General features: G+C 43.4%; 1 protein-coding gene across 1 annotated transcript in view; it reads left to right on the top strand.

The window, feature by feature from the left end:
- ITPR3 (inositol 1,4,5-trisphosphate receptor type 3) overlaps window positions 1-18,569 on the top strand; it is a 385,035-nt gene that overhangs the window by 292,150 nt on the left and 74,316 nt on the right. Inside the window, 1 exon segment of the mRNA XM_040339415.1 lies at window positions 136-222. Within this exon segment, the coding sequence (XP_040195349.1) occupies window positions 136-222 (87 nt within the window).

Below are 18,569 nucleotides of genomic sequence, written 5' to 3'. Positions count from 1 at the left end.
AATGGCAAGTTTGTATACATGCAGTTAGTGGCGTATTGCATTTTTCTGTGACATCTCATCAATGTTAACGTTCTAGCACAGTATGTCAGCTTTTTTGCTTTTTTAATGCACAATCCACTTGTTGTTATATTGTAGCTGGCGCGGCATAACAAACATCTTCAACAACTTCTGAAGCCAGTTCGAAGGATTCAAGAAGAAGAAGGAGAGAGCATCTCTAACATGGTAATTATGATTGGAATGGCTTGTCATTGTAAATGAATGTAAATCTGTTTAACCACAAATCCATCTTCTGTCCTATTTAACTATTAATGTGTTTGAATGTTTTTCTAGAGCTATCGCTCCCTGTCTCTGTCACCAGCATCATTTTCTTTGTCACTGTCTCCTTTCAGACACACTTGTTAAACCATCAGCGGGTGAAATTCACAAGACTGTTTCACATTCCACATGAATTCCAAATTCTCTTGACAGTACTGAGTAATTAAATGGGACAAAGTTCATTCATTTATTAACTTAAATGGTGAAACAGTCAAGTGTAAGGCAGCCCTAATTGCTAACATTTATCAGGCCATCCAACTTTTCAGGGATGTTTGATTGCTTTATTTTGATATATTTCTCTTGGGTTAACTAGGGTATAAGAGTTCCATCATCTCTCCATCCGATAAGCTTTTTAAATTCCACAAGTTAAATTCTCATTTTAAATGGTGAAAACAGGTACACTTCATAGATTAGCATATAATTAGTAGCACACATTCAGAAGTTGCAATGAATAAATACAGTATGTCATACAGTGTACAAGAATAAAGACTTGAGATGTATATTATTTATATACTATTTTTCTTAGACTACAAAAACACATATTAATCTCTATCACAGCGCTATCCTTTTCACGTTACTATAATATTTTTGAGATTTTTCTGGGGACTTTAAGATGATTTCATTTGCATTTATTGCACATATGTACATATGATGGAGATATGTATAATATCATTGGTGTGGTGATAGTAGCATGGGAAGTATAGCGCTTAGATAGAGATTACTAGTTTAAACAATTGCCAAAACATTTTCGTGTTTGATGAACAGCAAGCAGTTCAAGGGAAGCATTCATGCTCTGAAAGTGACAGCTCTGTGTTAAAGTTGTCATTACAAAAACATATAGCTCACATGGGCATACAAAAAAATGAAAAGTAACTTAAATAACCTGAAATATTGCTCTTGGAGCTAATTTCTGGCCTCAGATTACAGGATGCACACTTATAGTATAAATTATTTAAAACTGTGATTAGCACTAGAAGGAAGACCACAGAGCCTGTGTGATCAATGATGATGGACTAAATTAACCCCTTCATGACCAGGGGTCCATGCCCACAAATAGCACCAGCATGTGTGAGTTAAATTGCCTAATTTGCATACTAAAATCATTTTTATATGTGGGGTGTGTCCACATATACCAACTATTCCAGGGGGGTTAGCATTTTAGTTCACAAATCCCTGCCTTTTAAGCTGCTGGAGCTGGACCCAGACGTGAGATTTGTCATATTGCATGCTGTGATAGATAGGCTGGAGTTGGGGGGTCTCTACCCCCCCTCCCCCCCCCGGGCTCCGTGAGACTACTCAACCAGCTAATTTCTAAGATTGCTGTATTTGGTACAGAAAATGTGGTAATAATGGGTGACTTTAATTTGGTCCCGGATCCTGGATTGGACAGACTCTCCGGGGCAACGGGTCCGCTTTAGGACCTGTTCTCCTGGGCGGATGCCTCCAGCTTGACTGATGTGTGGAGGTGGCGTTATCTTCACCAGCGAGCCTACACATGTCACTCAGCCTCATAAGAACGTTCTCATGCATAGACCTCACTTATGGGGGGGGTCTGTCCTCCCTAGGATTTGGGACATCTCCATTCTTCCCCAGGGGATTTCGGATCATGCTCCTCTGATGTTGAAGCTCAGTGTGTCCACAACACCGGGGGGAGGGTTTATGGAGACTGTCCAGATTTTGTCTGTACGACTCTAGGATCTCTGAGCCATACGGATCTAGGGTGATACAATACTGTCTGGACCTTGACCCATCTATACCCTTGACCACGTCTTGGGATTCGTTCAAGGCCTTCTCTAGGGGCAGCCTGCAGTCACATATCAGTAGAATTCGAAAGAACATGAGAGAGGTTATACAGAGGGCTGAGACGAAGGTGGCTACACTTGAGGCGGCTTACTCCCCTACCAGGGATCCCAGGGATCCCAGGGTATATTCTGACTTTCAGGCCACATTAAGAGATGTTCTCCTGCTCGAACATTTGCTACCAAAACTAAATTTCTACACCAATCCCAACGTATATCTGAGCATGGGGAGAAGACGGATAGTATGCTGACTTGGTTGGCGAGGGAGAGCTCCTCACCTGTGACAATATCGGCTATAGCTGACTCTGATGGGTTGCTGCTGACAGACCCTACAGCCATTTATGGACGATTTGCTTCTTTCTACCGGGAGCTGTACACGGATGGGAAGCTCACGACATACCTGGAGGAGATGGAGCTGTTTTGTTTGACGTCCGCCTACAGAAAAGCATTAGACGCTACTTTAACGTTAGAGGAGATTCAGCGGGCAGTGGCCTCCCTGCAAAACGGTATGACACCGGGCCCGGACGGCATCCCTACTGAACTCTTTAAGACGTATGTAGAGGAACTGCTCCCCATATTTAGACTCATGCTAAAAAAGGCAGTGGAGGATTGTCTTCCCCGACCATGGCTGAAGCGGTTATCGTAGTCATTCTCAAGCCAGGCAATGCTCCTCATACCGGCCGATATCTCTTCTAAATGTTGATGCCAAGATATTAGCCGGGCACTTGAATGCTGTGATCACTGCCTTGGTACACGCAGATTAATCCGGATTCATGCCAGTACGGGGGACTGATAACAAAATCCGGCGGCTCCTTACACATCTCTCCAGGGCGGACCGGGACGGTCTGGGGGTGGTAGCCTCCCTAGACGCTGGTTTGGCCCCTGTTTTATTAGATGGGTTCAACTGCTTTATCACAACCCACGGCTCGTATTCGCACGAATAACTCGCTGTCGCCTCCATTCCCCCTGTCCAGAGGCACTAGGCAGGGATGCCCACTCTCCCCTGGCCTGTTTGCATTAGCCATGGAACCCATGGCGGCCCGCATTAGAGCAGCCCCCTCAATTGAGGGCATTCGAGTAGGGGTGGTCACAAACAAAATATCCTTATATGCTGATGACACCCTCCTATTCCTTAAAGACATTTCCTCCCTCCCACCGGCTCTCCATATTGTGGATGTGTTTGGCTCATTTTCTGGCATTAGGGTCAACTGGGGAAAGTCACTCCTCTTCTCGCTCGCGTTGGGTCTTCACCCCTTAATGAGTACCCCCTTAAACTGGACTTCAGAGTTTAAATACCTAAGGATAATGATTAGAGCGCCTCTGTACTCATATGTAGCATTAAATCTCATGCCACTACTGAAGACTTTCTAACAGAAATGCACGGCTTGGAGATATCTCCCTCTTTCACCAGTGAGTAGGGTGAACCTGGTTAAAACGATCTACCTGCTTAAATTCCTATACTTTTTTGCTACTCCCCGCTAATACCCCCCCCCCCCCCCGGCTCATTTTTTGCCACACTGAACGGTATCATATCTTCCTTTGTGTGGAATGGCAGGCCCCCACTTTTGGCCATTTCCACTTTGCAACTTCCCATTGCTCAAGGAGGCCTATCCCGACTTTCATGTGAGCTATTGTATAATGCTCAGGAGCTGTAGCTGAAGAAGTACCACAACCATAAGTCACAAGGTTTGTTCTCCTGTGGGTCGTTGAGCTGTCATGGTATCTAATTTACTCACTTGCACAAGGTTCCTTCCTTGCACAAGGTTTACTTGCTATAATAAATAAATAAATAAATATCCCCCAAAAATATATAAAAAAACTATTTTTTTCCTCAGTTTAGGCCGATACGTATTCTTCTACCTATTTTTGGTAAAAAAAAATCTCAATAATGCGTTTATTGATTGGTTTGCGCAAAATTTATAGCATTTACAAAATAGGGGATAGTTTTATTGCATTTTTAGTAATTTTTTTTTTTTTACTATTAATAGCGGCGATCAGTGATTTTTTTCGTGACTGCGACATTATGGCGGACACTTCGGACAATTTTGACACATTTTTGGGACCATTGTCATTTTCACAGCAAAAAATGCATTTAAAATGTAATTGTTTTCTGTGAAAATGACAATTGCAGTTTGGGAGTTAACCACTAGGGGGGCGCTAATGGGGTTATGTGTGACCTCATGTGTGTTTCTAACTGTAGGGGGGTGTGGCTGTAGGTGTGACATCATCGAATGTGTATCCCTATAAAAGGGATCACACGATCGATGCCGCCGCCACAGTGAAGAACGGGGAAGCTGTGTTTACATACAGCTCTCCCCGTTCTTCAGCTCCGGGGACCCACCGTGGGACTCCATCGGCGATCGGGTCCGCGAGTCCCGCGGCCGAGGTCACGGAGCTTCGGACCGGGTACGTGATTGTGCCCAGCCGTGCCATTCTGCCGACGTATATCGGCGTTAGGCTGTCCTTAAGTGGTTGATAAAAACTATGTTCCTATTTTATTATAGGCCTGGAAGTGTGCAAGAATGTAAAAAAAAACGTTTTAATTATTTTTAAATACTGTTGTTGTATCTGACAATTACAGCTTTTAACAGATAAACACTGTCACCTTTTAGATGCAGTGACAATCTGCAGGCTAAATAAATATTATGTATATGCTTGCAATGCTATTACGTATGTCAGTAAATCGTCAGACTGCATTTGATCATTCTGTGGCAGCTGACATACCAGTCATTTGATTGGGAACGGTTCATCAATTTTGAGTGGGGACTGGACCTGTCATTGACAGTATGGATTGAGAGCCTCCCGTTATGCAAAGTGTTGGCTGGTGACTCTCAAAGGGAGGATTATGGCTCACTAACACTTGTAGACACAGATGAGTACAGAAAAGGCACACATCCTAAAATGCACTATTCAGTAAGGATCTCTATTGGTAATACCGGTATGTATGTCAGTTGCCAACAATTACACAGGCTTCATGCACATACTGGTAGTGGAAATCTGAATATAGGCATAACAGTATAATGAATATATATATATAAACCAGGTTGGTTGGGTTGGTAGGGAGGGAGGGAGGGGGGTGGGGGATTTGTTGATAGGTAAGGAACAGGCAGGATTAGGTAAAGACTGAGTGGTAGAGGATAGGATGAAGAAAAAAGAAAAAGGAAGAGAAAAAGAAGGGGAAGATAAATAATGGAGGGGGGGGGAGGAGACGAAAAATTGGAAAAGGGGAAGAAAGGACAAACAAGGGGAATGGGGGGGGGGGAATGGAAACAGGGGGAGGAAGGGCTGGGATGGGATGGGGTGGGGGGAAGGATAGGGTAAGAGAAAGGGAAATTGGTTGGGAATTGTGCCAAAAAATAATGCTTACCACGGTAGTTACATCCGTGGAATTTGAAAGCCGAGCCATGGTGGAAGATGGAATAGTCTCGGTACAATTAGGCAGCAGGCTGGTTTCAGGAGCGTGGCAATGTGAGGGGATCAATGGTGGTGCAGTGTTAAAATGAAGTCCGAATATACTGGTGAGAACCAGTGTTGTGTCATCCATGGAAGTACCCAAAACGGAGACAATGCACTGTAGTGCATGGACAGAACCATTAAAACAAGGGGCTGCACGTACATCCATAGAGATCCCCAAGGTTGCCGTTGAACTCCAGACCTGTCACTGCCCAGACCGGGAGCCACAAGAGGCGAGATCCACTCGACTCATCCAGGGGCCAAACGGCCCTTAAATGAGTTACCCCAACCCGGAGACACCACCGACGCCGCCGTTTGGCGGCGCCGTGACGTCACCGGGTCAGTTTCCCCGCACTGCACAGGTGCGCAATTAGCCCTCCTGTGCAAGCGCGCTCCACCTAATACCGGTATGTATGTCAGTTGCCAACAATTACACAGGCTTCATGCACATACTTTCATGCAGTTCTGGTGCACCAAAATGCATATTGCTGGTCTGCTTTGCAATTGTCTACACTACAGGGACTCACCCTTTCAGTTTCAGCCTGGTTTGAGAGCCTCTATCTATGCAAAGTGCATAATGTTTGCTTACTTTGTAAATCCAAACAAAGCTTTGTACTGGTAGTGCTAGATGGAAAAGCTATTTGACCTGGTATCAGCCTACTGCAGTCCCTGTAAATCACTGTGCTGCTTTCTTTGCCAGTGTCCAGTAACCAGAGATTACCTTAGCTAAGGGAAAGTAGGTTACATGATGCTAGCAATCAGATTGAGGACATTATATGGCAGAAGAAGTACTGCAGGGGAATTCTCTGGATTGAAGCTGAATATTGCAGTAAAAGCTGTTATTTTTTAGTTAGTCCTTTTATGGACTAATATTTTGTATCTTGTTATCTTTTGATTGAAGTTCTGCTTTAAGAGTTAGCATTAGAAATTTTGCTGAATTATTTTGATCCAGTGGTAGGATGGAGACAACCACAAACAAAAAAGGTATAACATGGTCAATATCACAATTAATAAAACTGCCCACATTGAATTATTTACAGTTTGATAAGGATACTAATGTATTTGGTGGTTTATAAAGGGAAATGTTCATTAATAATTCAGATACAAAAGTATAATAGCATTGCAATAAACAGTGGAATTAATTAAATATGACAATATTTCAATACACACACACATATTTTGAACAAGAGCAGCTTCATGGGGAGTACAGACTTTTTATTTCAATTGTGTTTCGTTGTTTCCAATGTGTGGGGCTAGTACCTTGGTACTACAGTATATTGTAAATGTGACTCAGCAAGTGTATGAAGATTTGTTTCTTTTGTTGACATCAGTGAATTTTTCCTTTTAAACCATCTTTACTGTTAACATCCGGTGAGAGGAAGATAAGGGGTGAAAGCAATAAAGGCAACTATAACCAGTAGCAAACCTGTTACAATTAAAATGAAACATACCATTCTCTTTTATTGCCAAGCAGTGAAAGATATTCTAACTATCTTAATGTGAAACTGAACTGCATCTGAGCACCACAAACTAAAAATGTTATTTAATTCATTTCTAATATTCAAATCAAACTCACCCATCTATCTATGTCTCCACACTTTCTTTTGCTGAGAAATTACTTTGAAATATCCCCCCTAGCATTTCTTTAATTCATGTAGCATTTACCTCCTATAAGCCTTCTGTCATTAGCTCAAGCGTGCAGGCAGGAGGGTATGCTTAGTTCACAAAAACCCTCCTCCCCTCCTGAGGATTCTTGTGATGTATGACATAATTTGCCTAGGCCTGTAAACCAGGAAGTAACTGGAAAAAGGTAAAAATACATTTTCAAAGAAGTAAATATGATATACCTTCCTATCTATTTACTAATGCTAGCAGCAAAAGGCCCCTTGCACACGGCTGTCATTATTTACTGGTGTTTACTCAGAAACTTGTGAGGCTCATGTGCAGGGCAGGACTTAGGGTGGTGGGGGCCCCTGGGCTTGAGTGTTGAAGGGGCCCCCTGGAGCCGAGAATTGGGGGGATCAAAGTTGTTGAGCGGGGGGGGCGAATTGAAGTTGTTGAGCGGGGGGGAGCACATTAAAGTTGTTGAGCGGGGGGGGGGGATTTTTCAGTTGTTGAGGGGGGGAGTGCCTCTCACCTGTGCCAACAGCCGGGGCCACAGACTGTCATTAGCCCGGCTGTCGGCTTTCTTCCCTTCAGCAGCCACAGTCCTCCACACACCACTCCGGTTCCTCCTGCTTCCGTGCTGCCTCCTCTTGCAGTGCGGGAAAATTAATTAAATGCGGGAAGAAGCTGTCTGTGCGGGAAAGTCCCACAGAATCCGTGCGTGTTGGGAGGTATGCGCAGGGCCGCCATCAGGAATTTTGGGGCCCCTTGCACAGCTTAAGGCATGGGCCCCCTGAAGCAGAGAACCTAGGGGGGGTGGGGGTGCTGTCGCCTGAAATTGAGAAGGGTGGGGGCTGCCGCAAATTGAGAAGCCTTTACAAAAAAAAGAAGAAATAAAGAAAAAAACAAATATATATATATATATATATATATATATATATATATATATATATATATATATATATATATATATATATAAAAAAGGGGGGTAGCCATCCGGGGCCCTGGGGACCTCTGGGCCTTTTAATAAAAAGAAAAAATAAACCTCTGGGCCCTTTAATAATAAAAAAAAAACATTTATAAAAAATACATAAAAAAAGGGAGGTTGCCATCCGGGGCCCTGGGGACCTCTGGGCCCCTGGGAACCTCTGGGCATTTTAATAAAAAATAAAAAAATAAACATTTATAAAAAAAATAAAAAAAGGGGGGTTGCCACATGGGGCCCTGGGGACCTCTGAGCCCTTTAATAAAAAAAAAAAAATATATATATACAGTGGGGATCGAAAGTTTGGGCACCCCAGGTAAAAATTTGTATTAATGTGCATAACGAAGCCAAGGAAAGATGGAAAAATCTCCAAAAGGCATCAAATTACAGATTAGACATTCTTATAATATGTCAAAAAAAGTTAGATTTTGTTTCCATCATTTACACTTTCAAAATTACAGAAAACAAAAAAATGGCATCTGCAAAAGTTTGGGCACCCTGCAGAGTTAATATCTTGCACTGCCCCCTTTGGCAAGTATCACAGCTCGTAAACGCTTTTTGTAGCCAGCCAAGAGTCTTTCAATTCTTGTTTGAGGGATCTTTGCCCATTCTTCCTTACAAAAGTCTTTCAGTTCTTTGAGATTTCTGGGCTGTCTGTCACGCATTGCTCTTTTAAGGTCTATCCATAGATTTTCAATTATGTTGAGGTCAGGAGATTGTGAAGGCCATGGCAAAACCTTCAGTTTACGCCTCTTGATGTAATCCCCCATGGATTTTCAGGTGTGTTTAGGATCATTATCCATTTGTAGAAGCCATCCTCTCTTTAACTTCAGCTTTTTCACAGATGGCATCAAGTTACCATCCAAAATTTGCTGAAATTTTATTGAATCCATTTTTCCTTCTACTCGTGAAATTTTCCCTGTGCCACTGGCTGCAATACAACCCCAAAGCATGATTGATCCACCCCCATGCTTCACAGTTGGACAGAGGTTCTTTTCATTAAATTCTGTGCTCTTTCTTCTCCAAACGTCCCTTTGCTCATTCCGGACAAAAAATACTATTTTAACCTCATCGGTCCACAGAACTTGTTTCCAAAATGCATCAGGCCTGTCTATATGTTCATTTGCGAAGTTCAAACGCTGATTTTTGTGGTGAGGACGTAGGAGAGGTTTTCTTCTGATGACTCTTCCATGAAGACCATATTTGTACAAGTATCTCTTTATAGTGGAATAGTGTACCACAACTCCAGTGTCTGCCAGATCTTTCTGGAGGGATCCTGCAGTCAAACGTGGGTTTTGAATTGCTTTTCTCACAATCCTGCGAGCTGTTCTGTCTATTTGTCTTGGTCTTCCAGATCTTGCTTTAACTTCCACTGTTCCTGATGACTGCCATTTATTAACTACATTCCGAACAGAGGATATTGACATCTGAAAACGCTTTGCTATCTTCTTATAGCCTTCTCCAGCTTTGTGAGCGTCAACTTTTTTCAGTTTCAATTTTCTAGACAACTGCTTAGAAGAACCCATGGTGCTGATTGTTGGGGCAAGGTCAGATGAGTCTGGGCATTTAAAACATTTGAGATTGACATCACCTGGTCTTCCCAGACGATGATTGAGAACAATCCATGACACTGGCAGATCTCAGTTTTGCAAAGGGGGTGCAGTGCATGCTATAAATTCTGCAGGGTGCCCAAACTTTTGCAGACGCCATTTTTTTGTTTTCTGTAATTTTGAAAGTGTAAATGATGGAAATAAAATATAACTTTTTTTGACATATTATAAGAATGTCTAATCTGTAATTTGATGCCTTTTGGAGATTTATCCATCTTTCCTTGGCCTCGTTATGCACATTAATACAAATTTCTACCTGGGGTGCCCAAACTTTCGATCCCCACTGTATATAAAAAAATAAAAAAGGTGGGTTGCCATCCGGGGGCCGTGGAGACCCCTGAGCCCTTTAATAATAATAATAATAATAATAATATATATATATATATATATATTATTATTATTATTATTATTAAAGGGCCCAGGGGTCTCCAGGGCCCCGGACGGCAACCCCCCTTTTTTTTATTTATTTTTTGTAAAAAAATGTTTTTTTTATATATATTTTTTATTTTTATATATATATATTATTATATATATAAAAATAAAAAATATATAAAAAAAACATTTTTTTACAAAAAATAAATAAATTAAATAAAAAAAAATAAAAAAATAAATAAAAAAGGGGGGGTTGCCGTCCAGGGCCCTGGGGGGCTCCGGGCCCCTGGGGACCTCTGGACCCCTAAAAAAAAAAAAAAAAAAAAAAAAAAAAAATTTTTTTTTTTTTTTTTTTTTTTAGGGGGCCCCCTATTGGGTGGGGCCCCTGGGCTTGAGCCCAGTCAAGCCCAATGGTAAGTCCGGCCCTGCTCATGTGCAAGGGGCCAAAAACTGTGTGTAACGCCTTAGTAATGTTGGGTATATGGGAGTAAAGGTGTGCAAGTGCATAGACAAGTAAAATTCTTCTTCATTTCCAGTATTGTTAATATACCCATTTATACTTGCATAAACATGCTTTTAGATGAGTAAACACATGTATAAAGTAAATTACTGCATGTTCTATTTTTGTTTTTCTACTTTACTCAGCTATGTGCATGGTTCCATAGACAACAATGCATCAAATTTCAGATCAGTAAAACAATCTTTTTTTTTTACCCCCGTGTGCAAGAGGCCTAAGGATTAAAAAATAGTCAATGTTGAATGAGAGAGTGATGTTCTGCTTTAAATTATGGTATAAAGAAAAGACAGAGGGAAACACAGTATCTCACAAAAGTGAGTACACCCCTTACATTTTTGTAAATATTTTATTATATCTTTTCATGTGACAACACTGAAGAAATTACACTTTGCTACAATGTAAAGTAGTGAGTGTACAGCTTGTATAACAGTGTAAATTTGCTGTCCCCTCAAAATAACTCAACACACAGCCATTAATGTCTAAACCGCTGGCAACAAAAGTTGAGTACACCCCTCAGTGAAAAGGTCCAAATTGGGCCCAATTAGACATTCCCCCCCCCCTGGTGCCATGTGACTCGTTAGTGTTACAAGGTCTCAGGTGTGAATGGGGAGCAGGTGTGTTATATTTGATGTTATCAGTCATACTCTCTCATACTGGTCACTGGAAGTTCAACATGGCACTTCATGGCAAAGAACTCACTAAGAATCTGAAAAAAATAATTGTTGGCCTAGGCTATAAGGCAACCAGGTGAGGAGTACAAAGACAAGTGTGTCTTGTCTACAGTCAAGCATGGTGGTGGGAGTGTCATTGTCTGGGGCTGCATGAGTGCTGCCCACACTGGGGAGCTACAGTTCATTGAGGGGGCCATGAATGCCAACATGTACTGTGGCATACTGAAGCAGAGCGTGATCCCCTCCCTTCGCAGACTGGGCCGCAGGACAGTATTCCAACATGATAACGACCCCAAACACACCTCCAAGACGACTACTGCCTTGCTAAAGAAGCGGAGGGTAAAGGTGATGGACTGGCCAAACATGTCTCCAGACCTAACCCCTATTGAGCATCCTTAAATGGAAGGTGGAGGAGCGCATGGTCTCTAACATCCACCAACTCAGTGATGTCATCATGGAGGAGTGGAAGAGGACTCCAGTGGCAATCTGTGAAGCTCTGGGAAAACTCCATGCCCAAGAGGGTTAAGGCAGTCCTGGAAAACAGTGGTGGCCACTAGGGTTGTCCCGATACCGATACTAGTATCGGTATCGGGACCGATTACGAGTATTTGCGGGAGTACTTGTACTCCCGCAAATACCCCCGATACCAAAATAGAATACTTATCACCCACCCGCCGTCGCTGCCACTGTTACGCCGCATCCCGCCGCTGTTACGCCGCATCCCCGCTGCCGCCGACTGGTTAATACGCGCAGGGAACATTACAGCTTTGAATAGCTGTAATGATTCGCGCTGCGTATAGGCACTTCCCCTTGCTCGGGTGAACTGTCCAATCCCGAGCGAGGGGGAGTGTCTATACACAGCGCGGTGCGAATCATTACAGCTATTCAAAGCTGTAATGTTCCCCGCGCGTATTAACCAGTCGGCGGCAGCGGGGATGCAGGTAAGGGGGACATGGCTGGATGGGGGGGAGACATGCCTGGATGGGGGGGAGACATGCCTGGATGGGGGGGAGACATGGATGGATGGGGGGGAGACATGCCTGGATGGGGGGGAGACATGCCTGGATGGGGGGGAGACATGGCTGGATAGGGGGAGACATGGCTGCATATGGGGGGACATGGCTGGATGGGGGGGAGACATGGCTGCATATGGGGGGGGAGACATGGTTGGATGGGGGGGAGACATGGCTGCATGGGGGGAGACATGGCTGGATGGGGGGGAGACATGGCTGGATATGGGGGGACATGGCTGGATATGGGGGGACATAGCTGCATATGGGGGGGACATAGCTGGATATGGGGGGGACATGGCTGCATCTGTGGGGGGACATGGCTGCATTTGTGGGGGACATGGCTGAATTTGTGGGGGGACATGGCTGCATTTGGGGACACATTTAAAAAAAAGTATCGGTATTCAGTATCGGCGAGTACTTGAAAAAAGGTATCGGTACTTGTACTCAGTCCTAAAAAAGTGGTATCGGGACAACCCTAGTGGCCACACAACAGTGACACTTTTATCCAAATTTGGACATTTTCATTGTGTGTTGAGTTATTTTGAGGGGACAGCACATTTACACTGTTATGCAAGCTGTATACTCACTATATTGTAGCAAAGTGTAATTTTGTCACATGAAAAGATATAATAAAATATTTACAAAAATTTGAGTGGTGTACTCACGTTTATGAAATACTGTATATATCTGAATTGCATAGTACATGACACAAGCTTGATAATCATGAACTCTAGGTTTAAGGCTGCATTCACATCTAGGCGGACGAAATCGCGGCGTTTTGTCGCCGCAAATCGCGGTAAAAATAGCGGCGTTTTGTACCGCGATTTGCGGCGACAAAACGCCGGTATTGTCCGCCTAGATGTGCCCCAAGATGACCCCCTCTATGGAGATGATTGCCATCTCCTAGCCGAACGCTCGAAGACGCCTGAAAAAAAGGTCCGGGACCTTTTTTCACGCGGCAGGCGACAGGCGTCCGGCGTTCGGCGTGGAGATGTGAACCATCTCCATAGAGGGACATCTGTTTTCAGCCCTCTGGCGGCAGCGGCGTAGCGCTACAGGCGTAAAAACGCCTAGGTGTGAATGGGGTCTTAGGTTGATTTGTTTAGGTGATTAGACACTGGCAAAAAGCGTACTCCAACAACCTTACCCCACTTTGTGTTACTCCAAAAAGGATTTTCACTTCTCCCAAAATATTTACCAAGCTCTACCCAGTGGAAAAAAGAGTTCACTAGACAGTAGTCTAAACAAACATCACCCTGTACCTGTTCCCTCATTCTGCAAATAGAAAGTTTGAGATGCTCTTAAGACCTGGTTCACACCTATGCATTTTTTTGTGCATTTTCAGTTTTGCAGAAACACACTACATAGTCCATTTAACATGTTTTCCTATGGGTCACGTTCACCTGTGCATTTTATGGAAAGGGCCAGGGACTTTTTTTTCCGGTTTTTGGTTCCATAGACTTTAATGGATCAAAAACATGTATTGAAAAACGCAAAATGCACCTGAAATATGCAAACTGCAACCTGCATAGGTGTGAACCATGCCTAAAGACTCTCTTTACTGTTTTCAGGCCTAGCCCTGCTGTCAGCTCTTGCTGCAATCTTAGTATCTCAAACTGCAGCTAACTGGACAAGGGCAAGGAACAACCAAATTGACCCTGTCCTCTGCTCTGCTTTTTTGTGTAGATGTCCTACGCAGGGCCGGATTAACAATGGGGCTGATGGAGCTGCAGCTCCAGGCCCCTTTCTCAAGATAGGCCCATTTGCCAAAAAAAAATAAAAAAAAAAAAATGTTTTTTATTTTTTTTTTTTTTTAAGATTTTTTTTTCTAAGATCGAATTTGGGGGGTTGTAGCTCGATGACCAGAGGTCACAGAAACCCCACATTTTGGGGTAGGCATGGGAAGAGCTACCCCACAACTGGTTAAAATATGGGACGGCTATCATTTATGGTTCCGGAGATACGGGCCTGCTTGCACAGCCTGTCAGAAGCTACATTCAGAGCGGCCAATATAAATACAAGCTGACACACTACAGCAGACTGATAGGATCACAGGGCTTATAATAATTATTTGTATATTACTCATGGTAATTAACCCCTTGCCACCCAGGCCAATTCTGACACTTCTCTACTACATGTAAAAATCAGCATTTGTTTTTTGCTAGAAAATTACTCTATGGTGGTCTTTGCACTTTTTATGTTGCACGGTGTAGAGCTGCACGATTCTGGCTAAAATGAGAATTGCAATTTTTTTGCTTAGAAGATAGATCACGATTCTCTCACGATTGTTGCGGCGTAACATCATCTTTCACATTAAAAAAAAAAAAAAAAAAATGGGCTAACTTCACTGTTTTGTTTTTATGGTTTTTATTATTCATTGAAGTGGGAAAATGCCGTGTAACATAACATATTGCAGCAATAGCCATTGTATTCCCTAGAGTCTCTGCTAAAATATATATAATGTTTGGCAGTTCCAAGTAATTTTCTAGCAAAAAATATTGCTTTCTAACTTAAGAAACAAGTGTTGGACTTTAAGTGGTTAAATTTAGTTACAATGTTAGTTAGTTACAATATTTCATTTTGTTTACAAACTTCGCAGACTGCCCAGATTTGTTCTTTACACACAGAAGTGTATCCCTTTGATCTAAGAAGGAAGTGTCAGTTACAATGTTTCCTGTTAAAAACTTGGCAGACTGCCCGGATATTTTCTTTTGACAGCTGAAAGTCTCTCCACTTGTTATATGAAAGAATCAGCAAACTCTGCATTGAAGATCGTCAGGGGGGTTGAATCGACATCACGATTTTTTTAACGATTAATTGTGCAGCTCTAGCACGGTATTTGCGCAGCAATTTTTCAAACATGTTTTTTTGGAAAAAAATGTTTCATTCATTAAAAAAACAGTTAGTTAGTTAAGTTAGCACAATTTTTTTTGGTATCCTAAGCGATGCTTTACATTTTTTTAGGTTACATGTTTAGAGTTACAGAGGAGGTCTAGTACTAGAAATATTGTTCTCGCTCTAACGATCGTGGCGTATGTAACCTGTGTGTATCTGGCTCTGATACTACCAGTGCCTACCCAGCCACTGACTAGTATCTCTCCCCAGCCTGTCCCCCACACACCCTCTCACCTGCTGACCTGTGGATGGGGGAATCACTCCTGCAGTGTTATTGTGTTCTGCCAGTGCGTACAATGATCAGTGTTGCTAACTTTAGCTGGCAGCACTGATTGTTTTAAGAAAAAAAAAACAGGCTGGTTGTACTCAAGTTGATTAATAGATTGACTTGTGTAAAACCAGCTAGCCCATACATAGATTGACTATGGCTGGTCTCTGCATAATTGGCGTAATTTCAATCCATGTATGACCCGCTTAACCACTACTCAGTCCCTAAATATCCTTCCACTCCTGTACATAGTGCTCACTGTCATACTCTCCACACTCCTCTCCTGTACATAGTGCCCACTGTCATACTCTTCATACTTCTCTCCTATACATAGTACCCACTGTCATACCCTACACACTCATCTCCTGTACATAGTGCCCACTGTCATACCCTCCACACTCCTCTCCTATACAGAGCGCCCACTGTCATACCCTTCACACTCCTCTCCTGTACATAGTGCCTGCTGTCATACACTTCTCTCCTGTACTTAGTGCCCACTGTCGCACCCTCCACACTCCTCTCCTATACAGAGCGCCCACTGTCATACCCTTCACACTCCTCTCCTGTACATAGTGCCTGCTGTCATACTCTCCACACTCCTCTCCTGTACATAGTGCCCACTGTCATACTCTCCACACTTCTCTCCTGTACATAGTGCCCACTGTCATACTCTCCACACTTCTCTCCTATACATAGTACCCACTGTCATACCCTACACACTCCTCTCCTGTACATAGTGCCCACTGTCATACCCTCCACACTCCTCTTCTATACATAGCACCCACTGTCATACCCTTCACACTCCTCTCCTGTACATAGTGCCTGCTGTCATACACTTCTCTCCTGTACTTAGTGCCCACTGTCGCACCCTCCACACTCCTCTCCTGTACATACTGCTCACTGTCATACCCTCCACACTCCTCTCCTATACATAGTGCCCACTGTCATACCCTCCACACTCCTCTCCTATACATAGTGTTCACTGTCATACCCTCCACACTCCTCTCCTATACATAGAGCCCACTATCATACCGTCTACATTCCTCTCCTGTACATACTGCCCACTGTCATACCCTCCACACTCCTCTCCTGTACATACTGCCCCATCATACCCTCCACACTTCTCTCTGGTATGTACTACCCTCTGTCATACCCCCTCACTCTTCCTGTACATACTGCCCATTGTCATACCCTTCACACTCCTCTCCTGTACATAGCTTACCCCCAAAAACAGTTCTTTAAAATTTTACTGAATATCCTCAATGTTACCAGCTCTAGAATGGACACACTTTTGTTAGTTCAACTAAAGGAAATATCAGTTCTCATATTTGTTCTGCCCCATTATTAGTACTCATTTAATTTTGTGATTACTACTATGATGTATAGAGGAACATCGGGGATCTCAGCTACTCTAAATATAGCACTTATATAAAAAAGTGGCCCTGAAAATATTTTTTAAATGTTGGCAACTGTGCACTTAGGCACTGCCCAAGGGCCACTGGGTCAGTAGGGGGCCCCATGAGAGGCTCCTGGGATCCTGTGATAATAAAGCGGTAGTAAACTTTCCTGACATTACTACTTTTTAGAGGCCCTGGGGTAGGTTATGCCACAACGTACAAGTATGCACAGCATATTAGCACATTAGTGTACACTTACATTTTCAGACTGAGCCCTCCAGTGCTGCGCTGCGATGAATCAGGCGGGCCCGGGCACTTCCATCTTCACCCGGTCTTCCTTCTGGGTTCTGTGCCATTGGTCACTTGCCTTGGCTGGGCTGCGTTCATGTCATTCCCACGCATTTATTTATTATTTATTACACCCCATTCACACCTCCGCGACAAAACGCCCGACGCCGGCCGCTCGTGCCGCTGGAGGGGAGAATTCCCATTGCTGTCTATGAGATGGTTCACATCTCATAGACGCCGTACACCTGCGGCATGAAAAAAAGTCCCGGACCCTTTTTTTCAGGCGGCATTGGCGTTCGGCCATATAAAGCAATAGGAAGGATTTGTAAGAAAAAAGTTACACTATTCGCGGCAAAATACGCCGCGTACGCGGCGTTACTTGTCGCGTAGGTGTGAATGCAGCCTAAAAGGCCCCACCAAAATCCTCAGCACCAGGCCCATGATGTTCTTAATCTGGCCCTGGTCCTACGTAGAATATTTCATGAGATTGATTTCCAGAATGGTCCTAATTTCCATTAACATGCACAGAATCTTTTGGCTAAAATTTTGGGCAGCTGAAGCCACCTGTAAAAGAAGCCTCACATATGACTTTTCAAGGAAGACTTATTTAGGGAGGCACTGGACCAATTCATAAAAAATGTCACAGGAGATAAAATTTTAATTCCACAGTGGAAGATACCAAAACACCCCCACTCTAGCCAGACTTCAACTCTTCCTTTTGCTTCAAGACTATAGCCACAAAGCCCAGCAAGTTTTCTCCAAATTCCTCTTCTCAATGAAGGCATGCCTTCATTACTAAGAGTGGGGGACACCTGTTAACAATTTGCCTCTCTCTGGGTCACAGACTTTCCAGACCTGAAGTACCCAATATGTGACACTGGTCAAATCCCCCCCCCCCCCCAATTTCTTGGTTATGCTGCATTACTTGCTACAAAACTGAGAATTCATAGATTAGGGTAGGGCTACAGGGAAGGCGCCCTGGGGGCATGTCCTTGAAAGCTAACCAGTATCCAACACCTGAAGGTATTAGTCTATAACCCAGGGTCTATGAATACTTTGCTGGTGTCCTCTACTGGACTCCAAGATATGGAATTTACTAGTCAAAAATCATATTTGTTTTTAAATGTTTGGGAAAAAATGTCCTGAAAAGACACTGACTCTTGTGAAGCAGAGGCCTTGTCCAGCACTTGCAATCACATAGATCTGTTGTCATTGTGACTGGCACAGAAAGAGACACAGTAACGGCTTTAACGTCTGGGCCGGATTTCGGCCCTGGGACTCTTCCAGCACCCGCTTCTTCCAAGACACGGCCACCGGATCATATTTACATGCTGCCCGCAACAGTTAGTGGCACTCCATGTCAGTGGCGGTGGATCAGTTG

Source organism: Rana temporaria, chromosome 2 (assembly GCF_905171775.1).
Source record: "Rana temporaria chromosome 2, aRanTem1.1, whole genome shotgun sequence".
NCBI lineage: Eukaryota > Metazoa > Chordata > Amphibia > Anura > Ranidae > Rana > Rana temporaria.
Note: the sequence above shows the minus strand (reverse complement) of the source record. Positions and strands in the feature narration are given on the sequence as shown.